Source organism: Bemisia tabaci, chromosome 4 (genome assembly GCF_918797505.1).
Source record: "Bemisia tabaci chromosome 4, PGI_BMITA_v3".
In the NCBI taxonomy this organism is placed as follows: domain Eukaryota; kingdom Metazoa; phylum Arthropoda; class Insecta; order Hemiptera; family Aleyrodidae; genus Bemisia; species Bemisia tabaci.
Window position 1 is genome coordinate 43,384,946 of NC_092796.1, and position 19,236 is coordinate 43,404,181.

At 41.8% G+C, this 19,236-nt stretch overlaps 1 protein-coding gene across 1 annotated transcript in view; it reads left to right on the forward strand.

The window, feature by feature from the left end:
* Positions 1-19,236, forward strand: part of LOC109037936 (BAH domain and coiled-coil containing protein winged eye) — a 120,183-nt gene that overhangs the window by 99,998 nt on the left and 949 nt on the right. The window contains exon 4 of the mRNA XM_019052803.2: positions 8,981-9,285. Within this exon, the coding sequence (XP_018908348.2) occupies positions 8,981-9,285 (305 nt within the window). The remainder of the gene's footprint in view (positions 1-8,980; positions 9,286-19,236) is intronic.

Here is a 19,236-nt window from a genome sequence, read left to right on the forward strand (position 1 = left end):
GAAAGTAGTACCGAACCTCCAAATCAAATTCGCTTTTTCAAACATTTTCGTTAAGGACTCGAGGCGCAGCTCATTGTCCACACGACCTTTTTTTTTCTTCATTTTTTTTCTTTCCATCTCATTTTTTATTTTTTCAGAGCACGATGAAGAAAATGCGGTCGAAAATGTGAAAAAAAATTTCACCTGGAGACCGATATGCCTAGTTGGTAACGCGATGCATCGTTGCAGTTGCAAGCAATCTCTAATGCACACGCGACTCGCAAGTCGCAACATACCGGGAAAAGATTAAAATATCACGTGAAATCGCGTGAGGGCTCCCGATATTGTATCAGATTTTCGCTGCGCTTGCACTCGTGAAGATCGAGTTGGGTTCCGTCGAAGGGGAGGGGTAGGCGGGGTGAGGGGGCGCCTTCCCCCCGTGGACTTATGACGTCCAATCTCGGAATCTCGCCGCTTTATCCTGTGTCGACTGAGTTTTCCGATCCGTCTTTTCCTCGTGCAGTTTTCCTCATCCTGGCATTTCCTTCTCGCGAATGCACGATTCCTCCTTACGATTCAGGATGTTGAGGATTTTTAGAACCGTCTCGAATGGCATGCGCACGCACTCACACTATTAATACTCACCTCTCTCTTTGTATCGTATGCATATTTTTTTCATAGAGGAAAAAAAGGAGGTGTTTGCATTTCGGGCATCCTAGATTTTTTTAATGACGTAGGTCGGTACGGTACGGACAATTTTTATCATCGATTTTCTTGGAAATGCTGCAGTTTATAAGAAAATGAAATTCCATATAGAGTGTTTGAAATTATATCATGAGTTGATTTAAGCAAAAAAATCGGACGTTAATATCCGTTCCTCATACTTCAAATTCCGGATTTCGCTGGAATATCGACGCCATGTTGTACCGACCTACGTCACGGGTTAAACAATCTTCAAGAAGCAAACACCTCCTCTTTTTCCTCTATGCAAAATAAACTTCTGTTTTCACATAATGAGTAGCCGAAATCCGTAAAAATCTTGACGTTTAATACGTGAGAGAAATTTTTGGCTAGGGTGACAGGTACACCAGACTGTGCTCGGGCAAAATGTATTTGTATTTCGGAAATCGGCACCATCATAATTCTCTGTCCCCCTGTGGACACAGTGGTTATTTTCTCTATATTGATTTGCAATGTTTGCATTGATACTTCATTCTGAACGGCCTCGTGGAATTATCTCTCAGTTCTACTCAATCAATGAATGACGAATTTTTTCCAACTGTTTTCCCGTGCTCATCAATCAGGGGTAGGAGAATGAATATCAAATCGAATATTGCCACTAGCACAGACAAATCATTTTACACGCAGAAAAAGACTTCGCCAATATAATCAATGCGGTTCGGTTCAATGTTTTCGGGTCATGAACCTGGCGCATCGGTTACTCTAACCGAGGTCATCAGGGCATGACCTCTGAGGTTCATAACGAATCTCTTGTCTCAACACCGAGTGACGTCAGACTATAGTCTGGCATCAGTTTTCAGCACGGCTTTATCAAACTAATTTTATTCTACTCACAAATTTTGATGTTCATTTATGCCATATCGCCTTCAATAATCTGATAGGCAATGCGAGCAATAACAGTTGCTTGCTGTATTGTGTCCACGTTTATTCGTACTGACTGCTGAGTATGGCATTAGCGGACACTTCTAAGGTGTAGTAAGATTTTTCCGCCTATCTCGCCTTCAATAACCTGATAGGCAATATGAGCGGCTCTGGAGCAGTAATAGTTGCGTGCAGCAGTGTGCTAAGAGTAAAGCATTAGTGGATTCCTCTAAAAGATGTATTGAGCTTATTCCGCCGTGATAAGATGCCGCGTATTATCTGCTCTCCTTTACACCGAACAGAAGTTATTATTTTGGTTTTTGTCATTTATCCTCGCTGTATGGTTGTGACCGCCGCGGTTATGCCGTATTTGCCTCTTTCGTACCGTATAGAAAAGTTATTTTTGGGGTTGTTCGTTAGTTCTCGTCTTATAGTTCGTTCTAATGCGCATTATTATTAATTTTTCGCCCTCACAAACCGCAAACCTAAGTAGCGCAGATTAGTGGATTTCTCTAAAAGGTGTATTGAGCTTATTCCGCTCTGTTAAGATGCCGCGCACTATCTGCTCTCCTTTACACTGAACAGCAGTTATTATTTTGATTTCTGTCATTTATCTTAGCTATATGATTGTGACCGCCGCGATTATGCCGTATTTGCCTCTTCCGTACCGTATAGAAAAGTTATTTTTGGGGTTGTTCGTTAGTTCTCGTCTTGTAGTTCGTACTAATGCAAGTCATTATGAATTTTTCGCCCTCACAAACCGCAATCTTAAATGGCGCAGATTAAGTTCGAGAAAATACATATCCTCGCATTCGGACCAACACCACTTTCATCAGCCGTTGCTCGACGAATATGAATGTTACTGCTCTGGAAAAAAAAAAAAAAACCACATTGGATCTAGAGTCCAGACTCTTGAAAATATCGACAAGAAAAAATACGCTTGATTCAATCAGATTTTTGCTTAAATCAAAAGGAAATCCGCTCAAATTAAGAGGCTTGGTTCTTGATTTAAGCAAAAATCCGATTGAATCAAGTGTATTTTTTCTTGTCCATGTTTTTAAGAGTCTGGACTCTAAATCCAATGTGTTTTTTTTTCCAGTGTGTTCTCAAGGAAATGTCGAATAAAGTTAACTTTGCCCCTCTCGTTTTCGTCGGCCGGATACATTCTGCCGTGTTGAGGAAAATCATGCACGCGAATATTGCAATTTTGCAGTTTCTCTTCGTGCATGACGTTTCCTCTCCAGGAGGAAAATTTCAGGGCGTATTCATTCGCGGTATTCACATACCGCGGTTTTCCTCAGCACTATAGCGAAGGGCCGGGGCGCACAGTGGGTCGAGTCAACTTGAGAGGTCGGACATGAAATTTTAGACTGAAACTGCAAATTTTGATGTTCTTTTCGTCTCATTTTAAATTTTATGGGGTGCCTCTAGAAAAAATATCACGAGAAAACTAATACAGCCTCTTTTAGAACCACGAAGTCGTGTATAAGCGGAGTTAAAAGCTATGAAAGTTTTCAGATTATGTCCAACCTCTCCTATTTACCCGATCCACTGTGAGGCGGAGTCGCTGGCCAGTACCCGTTCAGCGGGTAAAGCATTCCAGAGATTTACAATTTTTGAGCTTATCCTCGATGGTAAGCCAAACTCGAACCGCTCCGATCCAAGTCCAAAATTCACCCTTATGGGAGTATTGGCATTTAAAATTATAATCACGCGGGCGTGTCTATGACTAAACAATGGGAAACTCCACTCGGTCGTAATAATTTCTCGTGTGCACCACTGCAAGCCCTCTCTGCGGAGATAAGAGCGCACTTGGTCAGGATTGCCAGGTCTTGTGCGAAAAGTTTAAATATTTTTACCAAACATTTTAACGCGTTCACTAACACGGTTTTTTTGTTTGATCTTTTCTCCACGCAAATAACTAAAAAGTGACGAAATCCCATAGAAACTTTGCTATGTCTGGCTCATTTTAGAAACAACATATGTAACATTAGTGTCCTCATGCAGATCAGTCTTGTACAGATGAGGCAGAAATGGTGGTTCTTCATTCCAAAATATAGTCCAATTGTTCATACAGTTCGCAAAAAGGAACGGCTAGCATTACAGCAATGCTAAGATCGTGTATCTACTATGCATTCTTTAACTACTTTATCAGAAGTATCGTATGAGTAATAAATGAAATTTACAGGGTAATTTTCTTGCTTAACTGTCACTTTCGTTGTATCAAAATACAGTTAGATTCTCTAGTCTTCTTGCAAGATGGGTAAGAAGTTAGAAAATGTGGATCGCATTGAGCTAAGAGGAACCAGCGTGATTACATTGTTTTCAAAGTCGTGCAACTTCTTCTTTTATTTTAAAAATACTCACTATATGCACAGTATTAAAATTTACACAATTATTTTCTTTTAAAATGAACAATTTTTTGGCGAGAAGAAACAATATTTGCTATTCTTGGAGATTTTGGATAATTATTAAGAAGCAACATGTTTACAACACAGATATTGCGCTGGTTCCTTCTTGCTGAATGCAATCCATACAGTAGCAATCAGCCCGCCTTTGAAATACGCAGTTCAACTTACCCGTAATTGTATCTTTATCAAGGGTGGCTTTGACTGTTCTGCAACGCCGCCTGTTAAGTTACGTCAATTTTATTTTTGACAAATCTCTGAATTATCTAAAAAAAAAATTCGTTTGGTTTTTTATGAATGAATTGCATTTTGCAAAAAGGAACCAGGATCATTCCAATGTTGCTAGGATTGGGCAACTTACATTCTTTGCAATAAAGTTACTGAAATCATGTAAATAATCAAATCTTTGAAGATAATTTTCGTCTTGAATTTATTGATTATTCAGAGTAAAGATAAAACTTGTTCAGATGCTCAGTTTATATTTGCAAGGTAAAGAAAGTTGCACAATCCTACCGACACTGGAATGCTCTTGGTTCCTTTTGGCAAAATGTAATACAAATGAAAGTCGGTCTTTACACTCTGAATAAAAAACCTCATTCATTTCATTTTTGAAGTAGGCTTAAAGTTTATCGCAAATGTCAAGACGATGTAAGGCATCATATTTGATGCTGAAGGTCACGGACAGTCGGTAACAAACTCATAACGGTGTCACGAGGCTTGACCAAGGAATGAGCCCTTTAATAATTCAGTTTCAATCTCTTTCGTCAACCACCCTTAAGCGAAAGAAGCTGAGCAATTTGACCCACCGACACGACCGCAACCGCTGTTGATGCTACGTTCAAAGCGGATTTTTTACTTTCCTTCGGCGTGAACTCTTGGAGAGCCTCTCCCCTTCCTCTATTCCTTCAGTCTCGCTTCTTCGCCGTAGCCGCCCACTTTAAATGGATTCGAGTAGCATTTAAAAATATTATTCTCTAACACGCCACGTCCTGTACGAACCCGCATCATTCAAGTTGTCAATATTTCAGTGAACAGGGAGCAGGCGCACTGCGGCCCAAAGTAGAGAGCAACCGGCCAAACGATCAGGATGCTCTCAAGGATCCAGAAAGTTCTCAACCTTCCTATGTTTCATAGAGGCTATCTCATGTTGAACATCTCTTCGTTCCCGAAACTTTAAGCGATTTTCTCATTTTTCACAGCCGCTCCATTTTTCCCGGCATCACAGTCGCGTGGTTGGGAAGTCTCTGCAGCGTTTACGAAAATGTTGGAAGAATCTCAGCAAGGATACACGCAATAAAGGAAGGGTCCTCGGTAAATGAGACCCCGGATGAAATGGTGCAATTTATTTTCTGTTTGCAGTGTGAACTGTCCGGCTAGATCTGCAATGAGTATTGGAGTGATTTACCATTTTGTCTTAATGGATATTATTATTTGCACAAGAAGTAATCGTCTTAGTTACTTGTGCTTAAAATTTCAGAGATTAATAGATAAAGTCTTCTTTTATGACATGAGAAGATTTATTTCGGAACCCTTTTCAGGAGTTTATTCATGATTCTAAGTTCAATACGAATTGTAAAACTGCCAAGCCTCATTTCTCGCTATGAAGTCAGTGAAGTAAAATTTTCTCTGCGGTAGAATCCGATGTAATTACTGAGCTGTATATTGTAGTTCATTAGTTCAACCAGTGTGTTAAACTAATGAGCTGTATATGCAGTTCATTATCTCAACCAATGTGTGAAACTAATCGAAGTCGCTGCAAAACACCCAGTAATTTTATAAACTACAATGTGGAAATATAGAATGAAGAACAATTTTATCAGTTAAGAAACACAGTAAATTAACAACTTTATCCGGGAAGACTGCTGAAAAATTCAAAGCCAAAAAACAAGAAATCAAATAAAAAACCAGGAAGTTTCGGCAGACGTAAAAATTTCATTTTGAACCGGAAAATTACAGAAAAACGAATCGTCGATCCGCTGTTATTGCAAGACTGAGACCCAGGGCCGGATTAAGGGGGTGACCACATGGGCCGCGGCCCATGGCGGCAAATCCATAGGGGGCGGCAAATTTTGCAATTGTTTTTAAATTTAGGTATAAAAAAAAAATCGAATTTAGAATAAAAATTACAAACGAGAGAAGGCGACAAAATCTCTCATTTCCTGAGAGTATAGTAATTTCTAATTATGTCGTTCGTCAGTGGTACAAGAGACAGCACCCTTAATTAGTCGAGTTAAATGAGAAACCAAACACGTAATTTGGCCTGGAACGGCGCGACTTAGAGAGAAATGATGACGAGGACTTGGAATGATAAGGAGAAGCCCTCGGCGCAGCGATCGGCATGTAATACATATTAGCGCCTACTAGACTGCACGAATACTTCACGCATTGCATCAAACTCAGTGCGGTCATTGCGGTCAGCGTGAAACGGATAGCGCCTACAAGAATGCATGAATACTTCACGCATTGCGGCAAACACAGTGCGATCAGCGTGAAACGCATAGCGCCTACAAGACTACGTGAATACTTCACGCATTGCGTCAAACACAGTGCGTTCACAGTAGCAGATGAAAATAATGAGATTTGTTCATTTTAGGTACCTCTTGGCATTCAACCCAGCGTCGATCTTCCCTATCAAACAGTAAGGTAAACAGCATCATGATTTACGTGTTTGAAAGAAAAATAATAAAATTATTAAATCAATAAAAAAGTTATGACAGAAATTGTCACGATGTTAATTTCACGATTTTCAGCTCCATTATATTTGATTTTAACCGTGAAGGTTTTTATTAATTTTTTCGCTTCATTTGGCTGGTTCTTATGCTGCGCTCACAGGAAAGTTTGTCATTGTTTTCGTGTTTTTCGGGAATGTGCGCTCCTCATGAATCACAATCAATGCCATTCGCGCTCGCTGGCTCGTGTGAGGTGTTGCCGGTTTACTAAGAAATTGTTCCAATTCTTTTAATTTATACCATATATATGTACATGTACCACTTAATCAGAATCAGTTACAGAAATTCGAGCGTGGATTTCGATTGACAATGGGGTATGGTTGATTACATATGGAGAAGGCTTGGAAATTTTTGGCATCCCTTCTTTCAATGCGTCTTTCTATGAGTGTTCCACTTTTCCAAAAAATGCCTCGATCATGATCAACTCGTCCTCTGCTTGACGTAAAAAACGCAACTGCATTTCAACACCGCAAAATGCCCCTTCACAATGGGCATTTTGATTCTGAATTTGTGGTAAATTTTAATTAGAATCTCGCAGATTTTTTCACTAGAAGAGCAAAAAATGATCCGAAATGATCCGAGATGTCCAAAATTTCGCAATTTCGAAATTATCGTCATTTTGTCATTATTTGTGCGAAAAAAATAATCGTATCAGTAGATTCTGCTACTTGGAATGGAGGCCAAAAGTGGAAAGTGCTCATTCTCGAAAGTGGTGCACGGGAAAAACAATTACGGGCAACATGGACGCACCGTTCGATCCGGGCTCAGAGGTCGAAGTTCCGGGTGCAGGATCCGTGCCTTAACTGCTCCTGGTGTTATGCCCGGAACTTTCGGCCTCTGAGCCCGTAACGTGGCCGGTATGTGAAAATCATCCTAATCCTCAAATTGCTTTATGAAATAATGAGAGTTTGTTATGAAGAATTGAAAATCGGAGAGAAGCCGACAACGGTGCGGCTGTGACAGTCGGTCGCACGCTTGGATGAGCCGCGTGTGGCGGGGCGTTATATAGGCCACGGATCTCACCAGATGCGCGCCGCCCGGCCCGGGCCATTGCCCGATGAACGCAGATCGCGCATAGATTACTCGCGAATTTTCAGCTTGGCGCTCGAGCGCGCGCCGGGCGCAACACGCCAGAGGAAGCGCGCGCGGTCGCGCCACGCCGGCCGGCCGGCCGGGCCGGCCGGTGCGAAATCTGTCGCACGGTAGGCAAAACTTAAGAGTCTTCGCAGCCGACGCTACATGGGGATCTACAAATCAAATTCAATCGGACAAAATCTCACAATCTGAGAAGCAGAATAAATAACGGATAAAAGTCAATAGCTCACCCGGACAATATTCGAATGTATTACTTTAAAAACTGCCTAACTCGGATAAAACGAAAGATATGTTTTATTTTGGTTAAAAAGCTCGTCAATGCACTCCTGGAACATTGCCTGATGTTTGCCAGGGAAACAATGTGACCTCTGTGTGAAAGGGATTTATTTTCAGGACGTAATAGCTCCATCAATGTTTTAGCTTTCAGGGTAAAACTTGCACTAAAATCTCCACAAATGTCTTCCTCCATGCAGTGATACTAATGACGTAAATTTTGAATTTTTGAATGTTGCGTTTCCTCTCGCAAATTGCACACACTGATAAAAAAAAGTTACGGGCTGTATACACATACCGTCCGTTCCGGGCTCAGAGGCCGAATGTTGCGGATGCTGGAGCCGTAGCCTCGACTGCTCCGGGTGCTACGCTCGGAACTTTCAGCCCCTGAGCCCGTGACGCGGATGGTATGTCCGTACAGCCCGTAAGTGCGGCTTCCACGGCCGAAGTTTTTTTCTCAGTGAATAGAGTTATGTTCTTTGGTTACGGAAGCGACAATGTGTTGTAGGGTTTCGGCATAGAGTACATAGAGTCATAATGTAAATGGAAGGGCTGGCGCCATGTTCTGGTCGACGAGTTCCGAGCCCGGTTTGCGCCGAGCCTCGGCCACTTTTTCGATACATGTTCGAGCCAAAATAGTTGTGTGGAATACGTTGTAATTCTTATCTTCTTTGTTTACATCGGATAGCCTGGTCCCCGTGTATCGGAAACAATCGATCATTTATGGAAAAAGTGACCCGGCGTTGCACAGGAGTCTCGGAATTGAGGTCCTTGAAAATGCTTAAAAATGGCGCCAGCTCTCCCACTTACATTACGACTGAATGCACTCTTTGGGTTTCGGGAGTGAAGGTTGTCATGATTGTGACTCATTGATTTTATCTGTTCTGTTGACAGAAGTGCCTTTGGGAAGAAGCAGCTCGATCGCGGCGTACCAATGCTCGCTGAGTGATCGGGGGCCGATCCCCCCCGGAAGCTCCCCGGTTTCGCGGCTCCCGGAGTTGGTGGCCATCAAACGGCGCGAGCAGGGCGGGAAGCCGCTCGAGGACCGCGGCTGCGCCCGCAAGGACCAGAGCAGCTGGGACCCCGCCAAACACAACTCCACCCTCGGCCCGGGGTCGGGGTCGGCGTCGGTGTCGGAGTCGTTAACCCGCTCAGGCCCAACGGCGACTGCACCGCCCGCAGATCCTTCAATGTCAAAGGTAAGCCCACTTTCCAATCATCTTAAGTTCTCAAAGTCGCCCGCCCACGGGAACGGGAACTTTCCCGCACTAGAAACAAAAGACACATTGGATCTAGAGTCCAGACTCTTAAAAACATAGACAAGAAAAAAAGTACTCTTACTTGATTCAATCAAATTTAGCTTAAATCAAGAATCAAGCCTCTTAATTTGAGCGGATTTCCTTTCGATTTAAGCTTAAATCCGATTGAATCAAGAGTCCTTTTTCTTGTCAATGTTTTCAAGAATCTGGACTCTACACTGAAAAAAAATTCTCGGTATTTTTACCAAGGTCCGTTGGTACCTCTACCATCTCACTTTTTTTACCAATTATTGGTAATTTAACCAAGACAGACTGGTAAGCTTACCTAAAAACCGGTATTTTTACTGTTTTTTTTTCAGGTAAGAATACCACTTTTATTGATAATCAATACCCGGTAACTTTGCCATTTTATCTTGGTAATTCTACCACAGTCGATAAAAAATATTGGCGTTTTTAACAAGGTCCAGTAAAATTACCGAGAAAGTTCAATAATTTTACCGAGATTTATCGGTAAAATTACCACTTCCATAAATGGTTATTTTATACCAAGAAGAAACTGGGATCAAATAGAACCCCGAATTCTTAGTAATTTTACCCTTTTCTTAGTAAATACAGCGAGATTTTTTTTTCAGTGTGTAAATAAAGTTAAGGGCTATGTAGGCAAACCATCTCTTCCGGGCTCAGAGGCCGAAAGTTCCGGGTGCTGGAGCTGTAGTTGCGACTGCTCCTGGTGCCACGATTGAAACTTTCAGCCCCTGAGCCAATGACGCGGACGGTATGTCTAAATAGCCCTCAAGTACGGCCTCCTCGGCTGGGGTTTTTTTTCAGTGCGGGTGCACTGAAAAGTCACGAGACATCTAAGTAAACTGCTGAAAGACTATTTTTCGGTATTAGTTTTTAGCGAGAGAACAGAGCGTCTGGAAGCACTTTTTAGCTGGCTTCTTTTCGGAAAGCTCCGTAAAAAAACTCAAATGCTCTGAGGATTCGAAGAGAAATGTGGCGGAATACGGTGTTCATTTTATCAGATCGAACGGTGAAATTTAGTGCTCGGATACTTCAGCTTCTATCTATCATTGAAGAGAAAGATATTTCTAGAATAGCTATCTGAGTTATACTTCTAGACATTATGGGCCCTTTTTCTTATCCTTTTTTTCTTTCCTGCCAAAAAATTGAAAGTTTTTTTTCCAACAAAATGGTACGATAACGTGCAGATTCATTCTGACTTTTTCGACTGCGACTCTTGTTGCTCGCATCCTCAAGTAAGAATGAACTGATTTTTCAACCTTTCGTATTTTTGCCATTCACTGGAAAAAAAAAACACATTGGATCTAGAGTCCAGACTCTTAAAAACATCGACAAGAAAAAGTACTCTTGATTCAATCAGAATCTAGCTTAAATCAAGAACCAATCCTCTTAATTTAAGCGGATTTCGTTTTGATTCAAGCAAAAATCTGATTGAATCAAGAGTATTTTTTCCTGTCAATGTTTTCAGGAGTCTGGACTCTAGATACAATGTGTTTCTTTTTCCAGTGTTCACGAAGATGATAAAGTTGTGAAGCTGACACGGTATGACCCCTTTTCCGCCGTGCAAATAAAGAAAAGTGAACATCAGACATCAGTGAATTCGAAATATAAGGTCATTCTTCAATTTGACCGAACTGTACTTTCGATCTCTCTCTCGTTCTGGACAGCAGTGATTCACTCCACTGCCATGCTATGGTAAAACGCCGTACGAACTATTAGGCGTTGCCAAATTTTCTCCGATAAATCACGAATTTTCCGGAAAATTTGTGACAGTTTCACTTCCAATTTTCCAGAGGATTTACTTCGTTATTTGATCTAAAAAGTCTGAAAACCCTTAGGAAAAATATTCATAACTTTCCTCTAATATATATCTTCTCTGATAGGAAACTTGGCAACATTCGAATGCGTATAGGACGTTTTTACTCAGCACGGCAGTCCGCGTGTCGACTCGAAGCGCACTCGGAGCTTTAACCGGGGAGAATTCATTTTCCGAGTTTGATGGCTATCTCGGCCATGTAAATTTCCTTTGTTGCTCCTGCTCCGCTCTTGTCCGCGTCGGCAAACGGTGCATTGAAATAAAAATTATTCTGAGAAAAGCACTCGCCACTCAGAAGCGGTGTTGCGCATTCGGAGGGGATTAGAGTCCCTTTATACTGAGAGTCAAGACAATGTGAATCCATTTCTGATTGGTTCCCGTATCTTAGGCCTTCGCAGTGTCAGAAAAGGGAATAAAGATTACATTTTCACCGATTGCAAAGATTATAATCTGGAATGGACCATGGAGTTATGGGTTCGGCAAGGAATAAATGGAATGAGAGAAGGAACGGAGAAAGGAATTTGAGAATGGGCCGATCAAAGATTACAAAAAACGTTCAATTTCTGTAATCTTTATTCCCGTTTGTGACTCCATGAGGGGGTGTTGTCTCGACTCTCATTATAAAGGGGATTAGAAGTTTGTCTAGCAAAAGGCTGTTTATTTACTGATAATAGTATGTCTTAGTGCGAGTTTTGAGATTGAAGAATGTATTTAATAATATTTAAGCGAGCCTTGTAGAGTTGTAAAAATGCTTCATTTCATACTACAGCAAAATAAATGTTACAGGGTGTCTAGCAACAGGCCAGGATTTTCCCGATTCTATCAGGGTTTTAGGTCAATCAGGATTTAATCCCGATTTCATCAGGATTTCAGGAAAAATCGGTCGTAAAATCAGGATTGGAGAAAAGTCGGCCGTCCGATCGGATTTTTTTAACGAGCTATTTTCGTGGAGTTACATTCGCCTTGCGTGAAGTGATGACGTCGTTGTTCCGCAGTTTGCCTACCGCGAAAAATCAGGATTTTGCAGTCAAAAATCAGGATTTCATTAGGATTTCCCTAAATTTAAAAAAAAAAAAAAAAAAAAAAAAACTAGACTCCCGGAAAAATGAAGGCTAAACGGCGTTGCAAAATAAGGGGGGGGGTTGAAGTTTGTCGATCCTGTCCTTGAAGAATAATACTAGTATATTTTTATAAAAATACTCGAAATGAAAGTTCATTTACGGTAATTTCATTCTACTTTTTTCTGTCCCTGCTTTAACAGACATGGTCTTTATTGTGCAAACACGCGCTGCGATTCTCCAGAGACGGCTCTCAGATGCTTGAAGAGCAAATCCAATTTGGAAGGTTTCGAAAGTGGTTCAGTTGTTTTGTTTCCGGGGCTATAATTAGTAAAAGCGCGGAGGGTTAATTCTTCAAACATCCGGGCTACATCCCGGGAGCTTAGGCAACCCCAGGCCGATGATTTGTCTCGCGAAGGTGGAACTTTAATCTCCGAAGGAGGGGGAGGGGGGTTGTATTAATCAATCGTTCTTTTTACCGTGTATCCGTGTATCCTCATTAAAAAATCAGGATTTTTCAAAGAATCTTAAATACCCTGATGAATTGAAGAAAGGTGAAAAATAATCGAAGAATTCAATTTTTTCCACTGCTCACACTGAAAAAAAAAAACATTCTCGGCGTTTTTACCAAGGTCCGTTGGTACCTTTACCATCTCACTTTTTTTTACCAATTATTGGCAACTTTACAAAGACAGACTTGTAAGCTTACCTGAAAACCGGTATTTTTACTGTTTTTTTCAGGTTAGAATACCACTTTTATTGGTAATCAATTCCCCGTAACTTTGCCATTTTATCTCGGTAATTTCACCACAATCTATGAAAAATATTGGCGTTTTTACCAGGGTCCAGTAAAATTACCAATTCCATAAACGGTAATTTTACCAAGAAAAAACTGGGATCAAATAGAACCCTGAATTCTTAGTAATTTTACTCTTTTCTTAGTAAATACACCGAGATTTTTTTTTCAGTAAGGTGAACCTTAAGGGTTTAGGTAATGTTTGGAAATTCATCACCTTGCACATGCAAGTGCGTTACTTCGTCCTTCGGGAATTTCGGGAGTTTAATTCCCGGATCTAAAAAACTAGTGAAAATCAGAAATTAATTTTTCCCTGAAGAGCCAGGATTATTGTTTCGCCGTCGATTTACCATCTGGTCACGCTAGGATCTGGCAATGTCGCTTCAAGCTGATAGCTTTCTTCTCCACCCGCTTCCGTAGCATGCTCTCAGGCGCACTACTGTCTCTCTCGCTCTCTCATTGCTAACAATGGGTATAGTTACTGATGTACGAAACTCTCTTTATCGTCCACCAAGGGACAAAAATAGACCAGTGATCAGTAACTGGAACTTCAATCGGTTGTCCCAACTTTTTACGACGGCGACCTTTAGAAGAGGTTGCTGACCTTTGCCGCGGAAAGACTTGTTATTCTAATCTTCGAGTACGAAGAAAAATGAGAGACAGCAAAATATAAAGTAAAGTAAAGCAAAATTAAATAAGAAATAGCGGAGAAACAGGAAACTGAAATGTATGTAACTAGGGGGTACGCGCTCTGACCGCTACCCCCGACTGACCTTAGAGAATCCCCCTCCCCGCCGCACAGTGGATCGAGTCAATCGGACTTGAAATTTTTTACCAAAACTGCAAATTTTGATGTTTATTTCGTCACATCTTAACTTAAAGGGGTGCGTATGAAAGACAATTTTACGAGAAAACCAACGGAACCACTATTAGAACCTCAAAGTTTTGTATAAATGCGGAGTTATAAGCTTTTAAAGTTTCCAAATTTTGTCCGACCTCTCCCGTTGACTCGATCCACTGTGCGCCGTGTTTTTTTTTTTGGTGTTCCTCGTGTGTGCCAGCCGCCCGGGCAATTTAATTTCCAAGACCGATCTACATAGATCAGTCGTTCCCGCAGGTGAGCTTTGAACCTCTGCGCAGTGACGTAGAACTGGCTGTTTTTGCGGTGGGAAATTTAAATGCACTGTGTTTCTGATGGGAGCAGCCAATGTGACGTCACTTTGGCTGTGGCAGAGAGAAGGCTGGGTGGGAGAGTGGATTTTAAAAGGATGTGCAATGTCTGACTGGTGGGTTGATGGTTGATATCGGTAGACAAAGTTATAGGCAACGAAGACAAAAAGGATATGGAGGGATCCTATTGATGGAAACAGGTGGTTGAAATAAAAAAAGGAGGTAGTTAATAGACTAACTAACGGCAACCCATTAGAGACCTCCTAGTTAGCCCATCATTTTCTCCCTTGGTCTGTTACAACCACCCCATTTCAACCAGTTGGATCGCTCCATACTCCCCATGTCCTCTTTGTCCATCAATTTCAACCATCAGCCTGAAGAAATTAAGGTTATGATATCAATAAGAAATGATTTAATTCCGAAGTAGAATTTATTCAGTTTCACAGCACTGAGAGAGACACGGCATACAGCTACAGATAAGGATCTGAACTGACTGAAGTCAAAGACGAGGGATGCACCACGCAAGCGTAGGCGTGTGAACGGGGGGGTCGAGAACCCTCGTAAAATCTCGAGGGGTGCGTCTGTTTTTTAGTTTTCCGGAGAAGATGCTGCGTTGTCAGATTTATTATTGCATATCTCCAACACAGCCCGCTGTTTGGATTGGTCTTGTTAACTTCCATAACATGCAGCCACCCATAAACGCTATTTCAGTGCTCGCAGACATCAGAAGGATTGACGCATCCGGCATCCATGCTCCAATGTCAGTTCCGTGAAAATGTGTCGCCACTCTAGGGAACCCGGTGCCTTCGAGACTGCGATGTAATACTATGACGTAGTCATTAAATCAATCTATTATTACTATCAAATTGACGTCACCGGGTTTGAATCCGTAACGAGCTGGAACAGACCACTCTCTTGCTCCTCTCGTTCCCTTCTCAGGTCCGGAGCAGTGGCGTGGCGTGCTGCGAGATATATCGATATTTTCCCATTTGAAGCTATGGTAAAGAATCGATTATTAAGGTGTTCGTTGCAAGCACCCCACAATCGATCCTTTTCCATAACTTTGAATGGCAGATTGATCGATATATCGCAAAGCACGCAACGCCACGCCTCTGGTCCGGAGTCGGAGCGGATTGTTGGGACACCCGGCTCCGGGTGGCGCCTCGGTGGTGATCCCGTGGGACGCGGACCCGTCGATCGTGGCGCTAGTCCGCGCCGCCGACGAGCATTTTTTCGCGTCGCGTTGGTGCAACTGGTCGAGATAACGGCGTTTATCACCACTCCGTGCCGATTGCAAGCCGCCGCGCGCCGCACAGTGGATCGAGTCAATAGAAGAGGTCGGACAAAATTTGGAAATTTTAAACGCTTATAACTCCGTTTATGCAAAATTTTGAAGTTCTAAAAGTGGTTCCATTGGTTTCCTCATGAAATTTCCATCTGAAGGCACCCCTTGAAATTGCAAACGTGACAAAATAAAAATAAAAATTTGCAGTTTTAGTCAATAATTTCATGTACGACCTCTCCCATCGACTCGATCCACTGTGGCGCCGTCGAGAAGTTGTTACTCAGTACTAACTTGCGTCATTCTGGGGCCCCACATCGCCGCGCCCCGTCGCTTTGAACCCAGTGGCGATTTTGCAAGTTGGCAACACTGCTGTTTTCCCCATTTAAATCCATTTTAAATATCGATATCAGGAGAGGCAAGGTGCTTCATCTAGAATCGATTGTTTAGCATACATTTGAACAGGGTGTCTACAAGTCCGGAATTTCCGGAAAGACCGAAAATAGTAGTGATTTTTTAACGGCGGTCCGGAAGTACTGAAAACGTGCGGAAAATCTGCACGAAGGTCCGGAATGTTTGTTGGTTTTGTCGCAATTTGAGCGAGAAATTCAAGTTTTTGAAATTTTTCGAATTTTTTCACATGGAGGTACTGAAAAAGTCCTGATTTTTTCTGTTGAGGAGGTACTGAATTTCTTGGGAATGTGCTGATAAAGTACTGTAAAAGTACTGATTGTTGGCCAGCCTGTTTTGGTAGACACCCCGGAAAAACTGAAATACCAGCCTTGCGCAGTAAATATATTTCAAATCCAAAACCATAATAATAACAATATCAATGTATGCCATGCGTGGACATTAAAGTTCCACTCATGAAACAAGTGGTCTCCATGAAATACGTTATACGCCTCATAAATACGTAAATATTTGCTTCTAAGCTATCTATTGTTTATTTTATCTTTAAGAGGAGTTGTAATTTTGATATTATTTATGTAAGTAAAGCCATTACTTTGATTGAGAAAAAAAGCGTGGCTATTTATAAAATGCATTTAAGTGGTTTGCTTGTTTATTATTTTGTGCTGTTATCAGCTAAAGTAGTACGTTGCGGAATTTTAAACTAACGACTATCTTTCATCAAATGATGATGAAAATGAAATTGCAGATAAATTTATGACAACGGCTTTAAGTCTCATTTTGGTGCTCATTATTGATTTTGACGCGGTAACTTTTCAGCTTCTCTGAGTTTTTTTTTCAAAGAATCGATTCCGGAAATTTACAGATTTTGCAGCTTTGGAGAGCGATCTTCACTCAACAAAATGATTTAATTCATAAAATCAATCACAGGCTATGAATGATGTGAAGCCTACACCCCAAAATATTGAGAAGGATTAATTTGGAGAAAAGAGCCGCTCCATTCATTCACATCTTAGGCGAGCGGGGGAGTGGTGCTCCCCCCCCCCCACCTCGCTGTGCGTTCCAAAGTAGGAAAAGGAGCAGTAAAGGCGGAAAACAGACTGTGAAAACGGCCTTTGTTTCGACCGGGAGCCGTTTCTCCCCTCCCCTGACGAAAATAAGTGGATCCGCCCACGGGCTCTTTATGCTAATTTCGAGAGAAAGGCGTTTAATTTCAACGATGCTAAGTTTTTATTTGGCCTACAATTACAGAAAGGGCGCCACGATTATGCGGGGAGAAGCGGGGAGTGGATGTTTATGACCGCGTTATGAGGCGGACAGACATGTTAATGTTGCAAGACGGAAAGGGTTTTAGAGTAACTTTACGGGACCCAGGGCTCTAACAGCACAAAAATTATTTGTGGACGCTGTTGGGCCACTTTTACGGACTTCATTATGCGGCACAAAACGGTATGTCTTTGCAGTTACGGTCGCTAAATTATAAAAAGTGAAATTGCTAGAAAAACGGTACAGAAACACTAATTTCTTCATCACATTACATTAAGGAGGAGAAACCCCTTTGCTCGAATAGAATGTTGAAGTTTCTGGTGGAGATAACCGAAGTGAAAGCACGAAACCGAACTTCGGCTCGCTCAGATGTTAGGCTTATTCCCTGAAATTGTGGTACTACCCTATATTGGATGATGATAATAGGGACTTTCACAATCAGTTGCGGTATAAAGCATCTCAAGTTGCGATAGTGCTGCAACATTTGGATTAGTAGCCTAATTTATTGGGGTACCACCACAATTAATTTGAAATACCTGTATAAGATCATCCAACAACACTCCTACTTCTTTTTTTTTTTCCGTGTCCGCCAATCCATTTGCAGAACCTGGCAATTCGCAAGAACGTGAACTCTTACCAAGTCTTATTTTTGAAGATAGCCCGGACCCTGTTAGAGGTGTGAATATGAGTGGGGGGCGGGGTACCCGCGCCCCCCTCTCCCTACGATTTCGCGAGGCGCAAAACGGCAATTATTACGGAGTGATAATCAATAGTTGCACGCTTTGCCGTTATAATTAATTTACTGCATGTCTTAACCGACGACGACGCGCCGACATATCCTCTGGGCGTTATCCGCAGTTCGGGCGAGCGCCAATTTGCATACCCCGTACCATCACCCTCGAGAAAGAACGCTCGTGTTGAGGGTGTGTTTGTGTGGATGCGCACATTTGCAGTTTTGCCGTGCTGAGGGAGAACGCTGTATGCGCCATCAGGCAATGCTAAATTTCCCTCGAAAAACAACGAATTTTCAGGAAAATTTGTGAGTATTTCTCCTCCGATTTTTTGGAGGATTTTTTTCGAAATTTTATCCGAAAATTCGGAAAATTAAAAGGAAACACATCGTAACTTTCTTCAGAAATAGCTATTTTTTGAGAGGAAATTTTGCAACATTCGAACGCTCATACGGTGTTTTTCCGTAGTACGGCAGAGTTCACCTGAGAGCAAGGACTGCTCGCACAAGTATGCATATGCATGCATGTCAATCTCAACTGAAAATTAAGCGGCTGATGCCGAGTTGGTTCCCAAATGGTTTGGTGCATCGAGACGGACCGGTTGAGTTTGTGCTCGACTTGCTTTGAGCCACCAGGAGCAAGTTGGTCCCATCGTGTACTGAAATTCAATTTAACTAAGTGATTTTAATCAAGCCTGTGGTTAGTTATTTGTCGGGACTACAAATAAAAAATAAAATTTGATGAAATTCAGTTTCATGAAACTTATTGTTTGTGCGAGAGTTTTGTGAAACGTCGAGTTTTCAGAGTTTGAGGGTTTGAGTAAGCACGTAATAAAAAAATCAGAATTCGTCTAGGAACTCTGAAATTAGAATCATGTTTTTTGCCAAAATATAAGAATTCAAGATCTATTCTTTTTTGGCTTGTCGTCTTGGCCTCCTGTGTCAGTTGGAAAAAAGTTTCAACTAATTTCATTTTCTGAAATATCGTGAAAGTTTGCCTCTCTGCTGCAGAGCCGAATTTACTTACTTGCCGCCCATGGGCCGCCTGTATTTTGCCGTCTCCTTTCTCATTCGTTTTGAAACATCAATTAAACCATCAAGTGAACGTGTCGGAGGGAGAGGGGTGCAAAAGGCGCGTTAACTCGTGTTGGACACAGTTTTTGCGAGAGCCCTGTCAACACTACTAGCAAAAGTTCACGGAACTTGGCACAAAAGTTAAGTTCCGTAAACCTATCTCTGTGTGGACAAGGCCTTCCATTTATATGAAATGCACGAGATAATTATGAAAGAACAAACATAAATGTGGTTTAATAATTTTAACTTCCGCCGCCGCGCCGCACT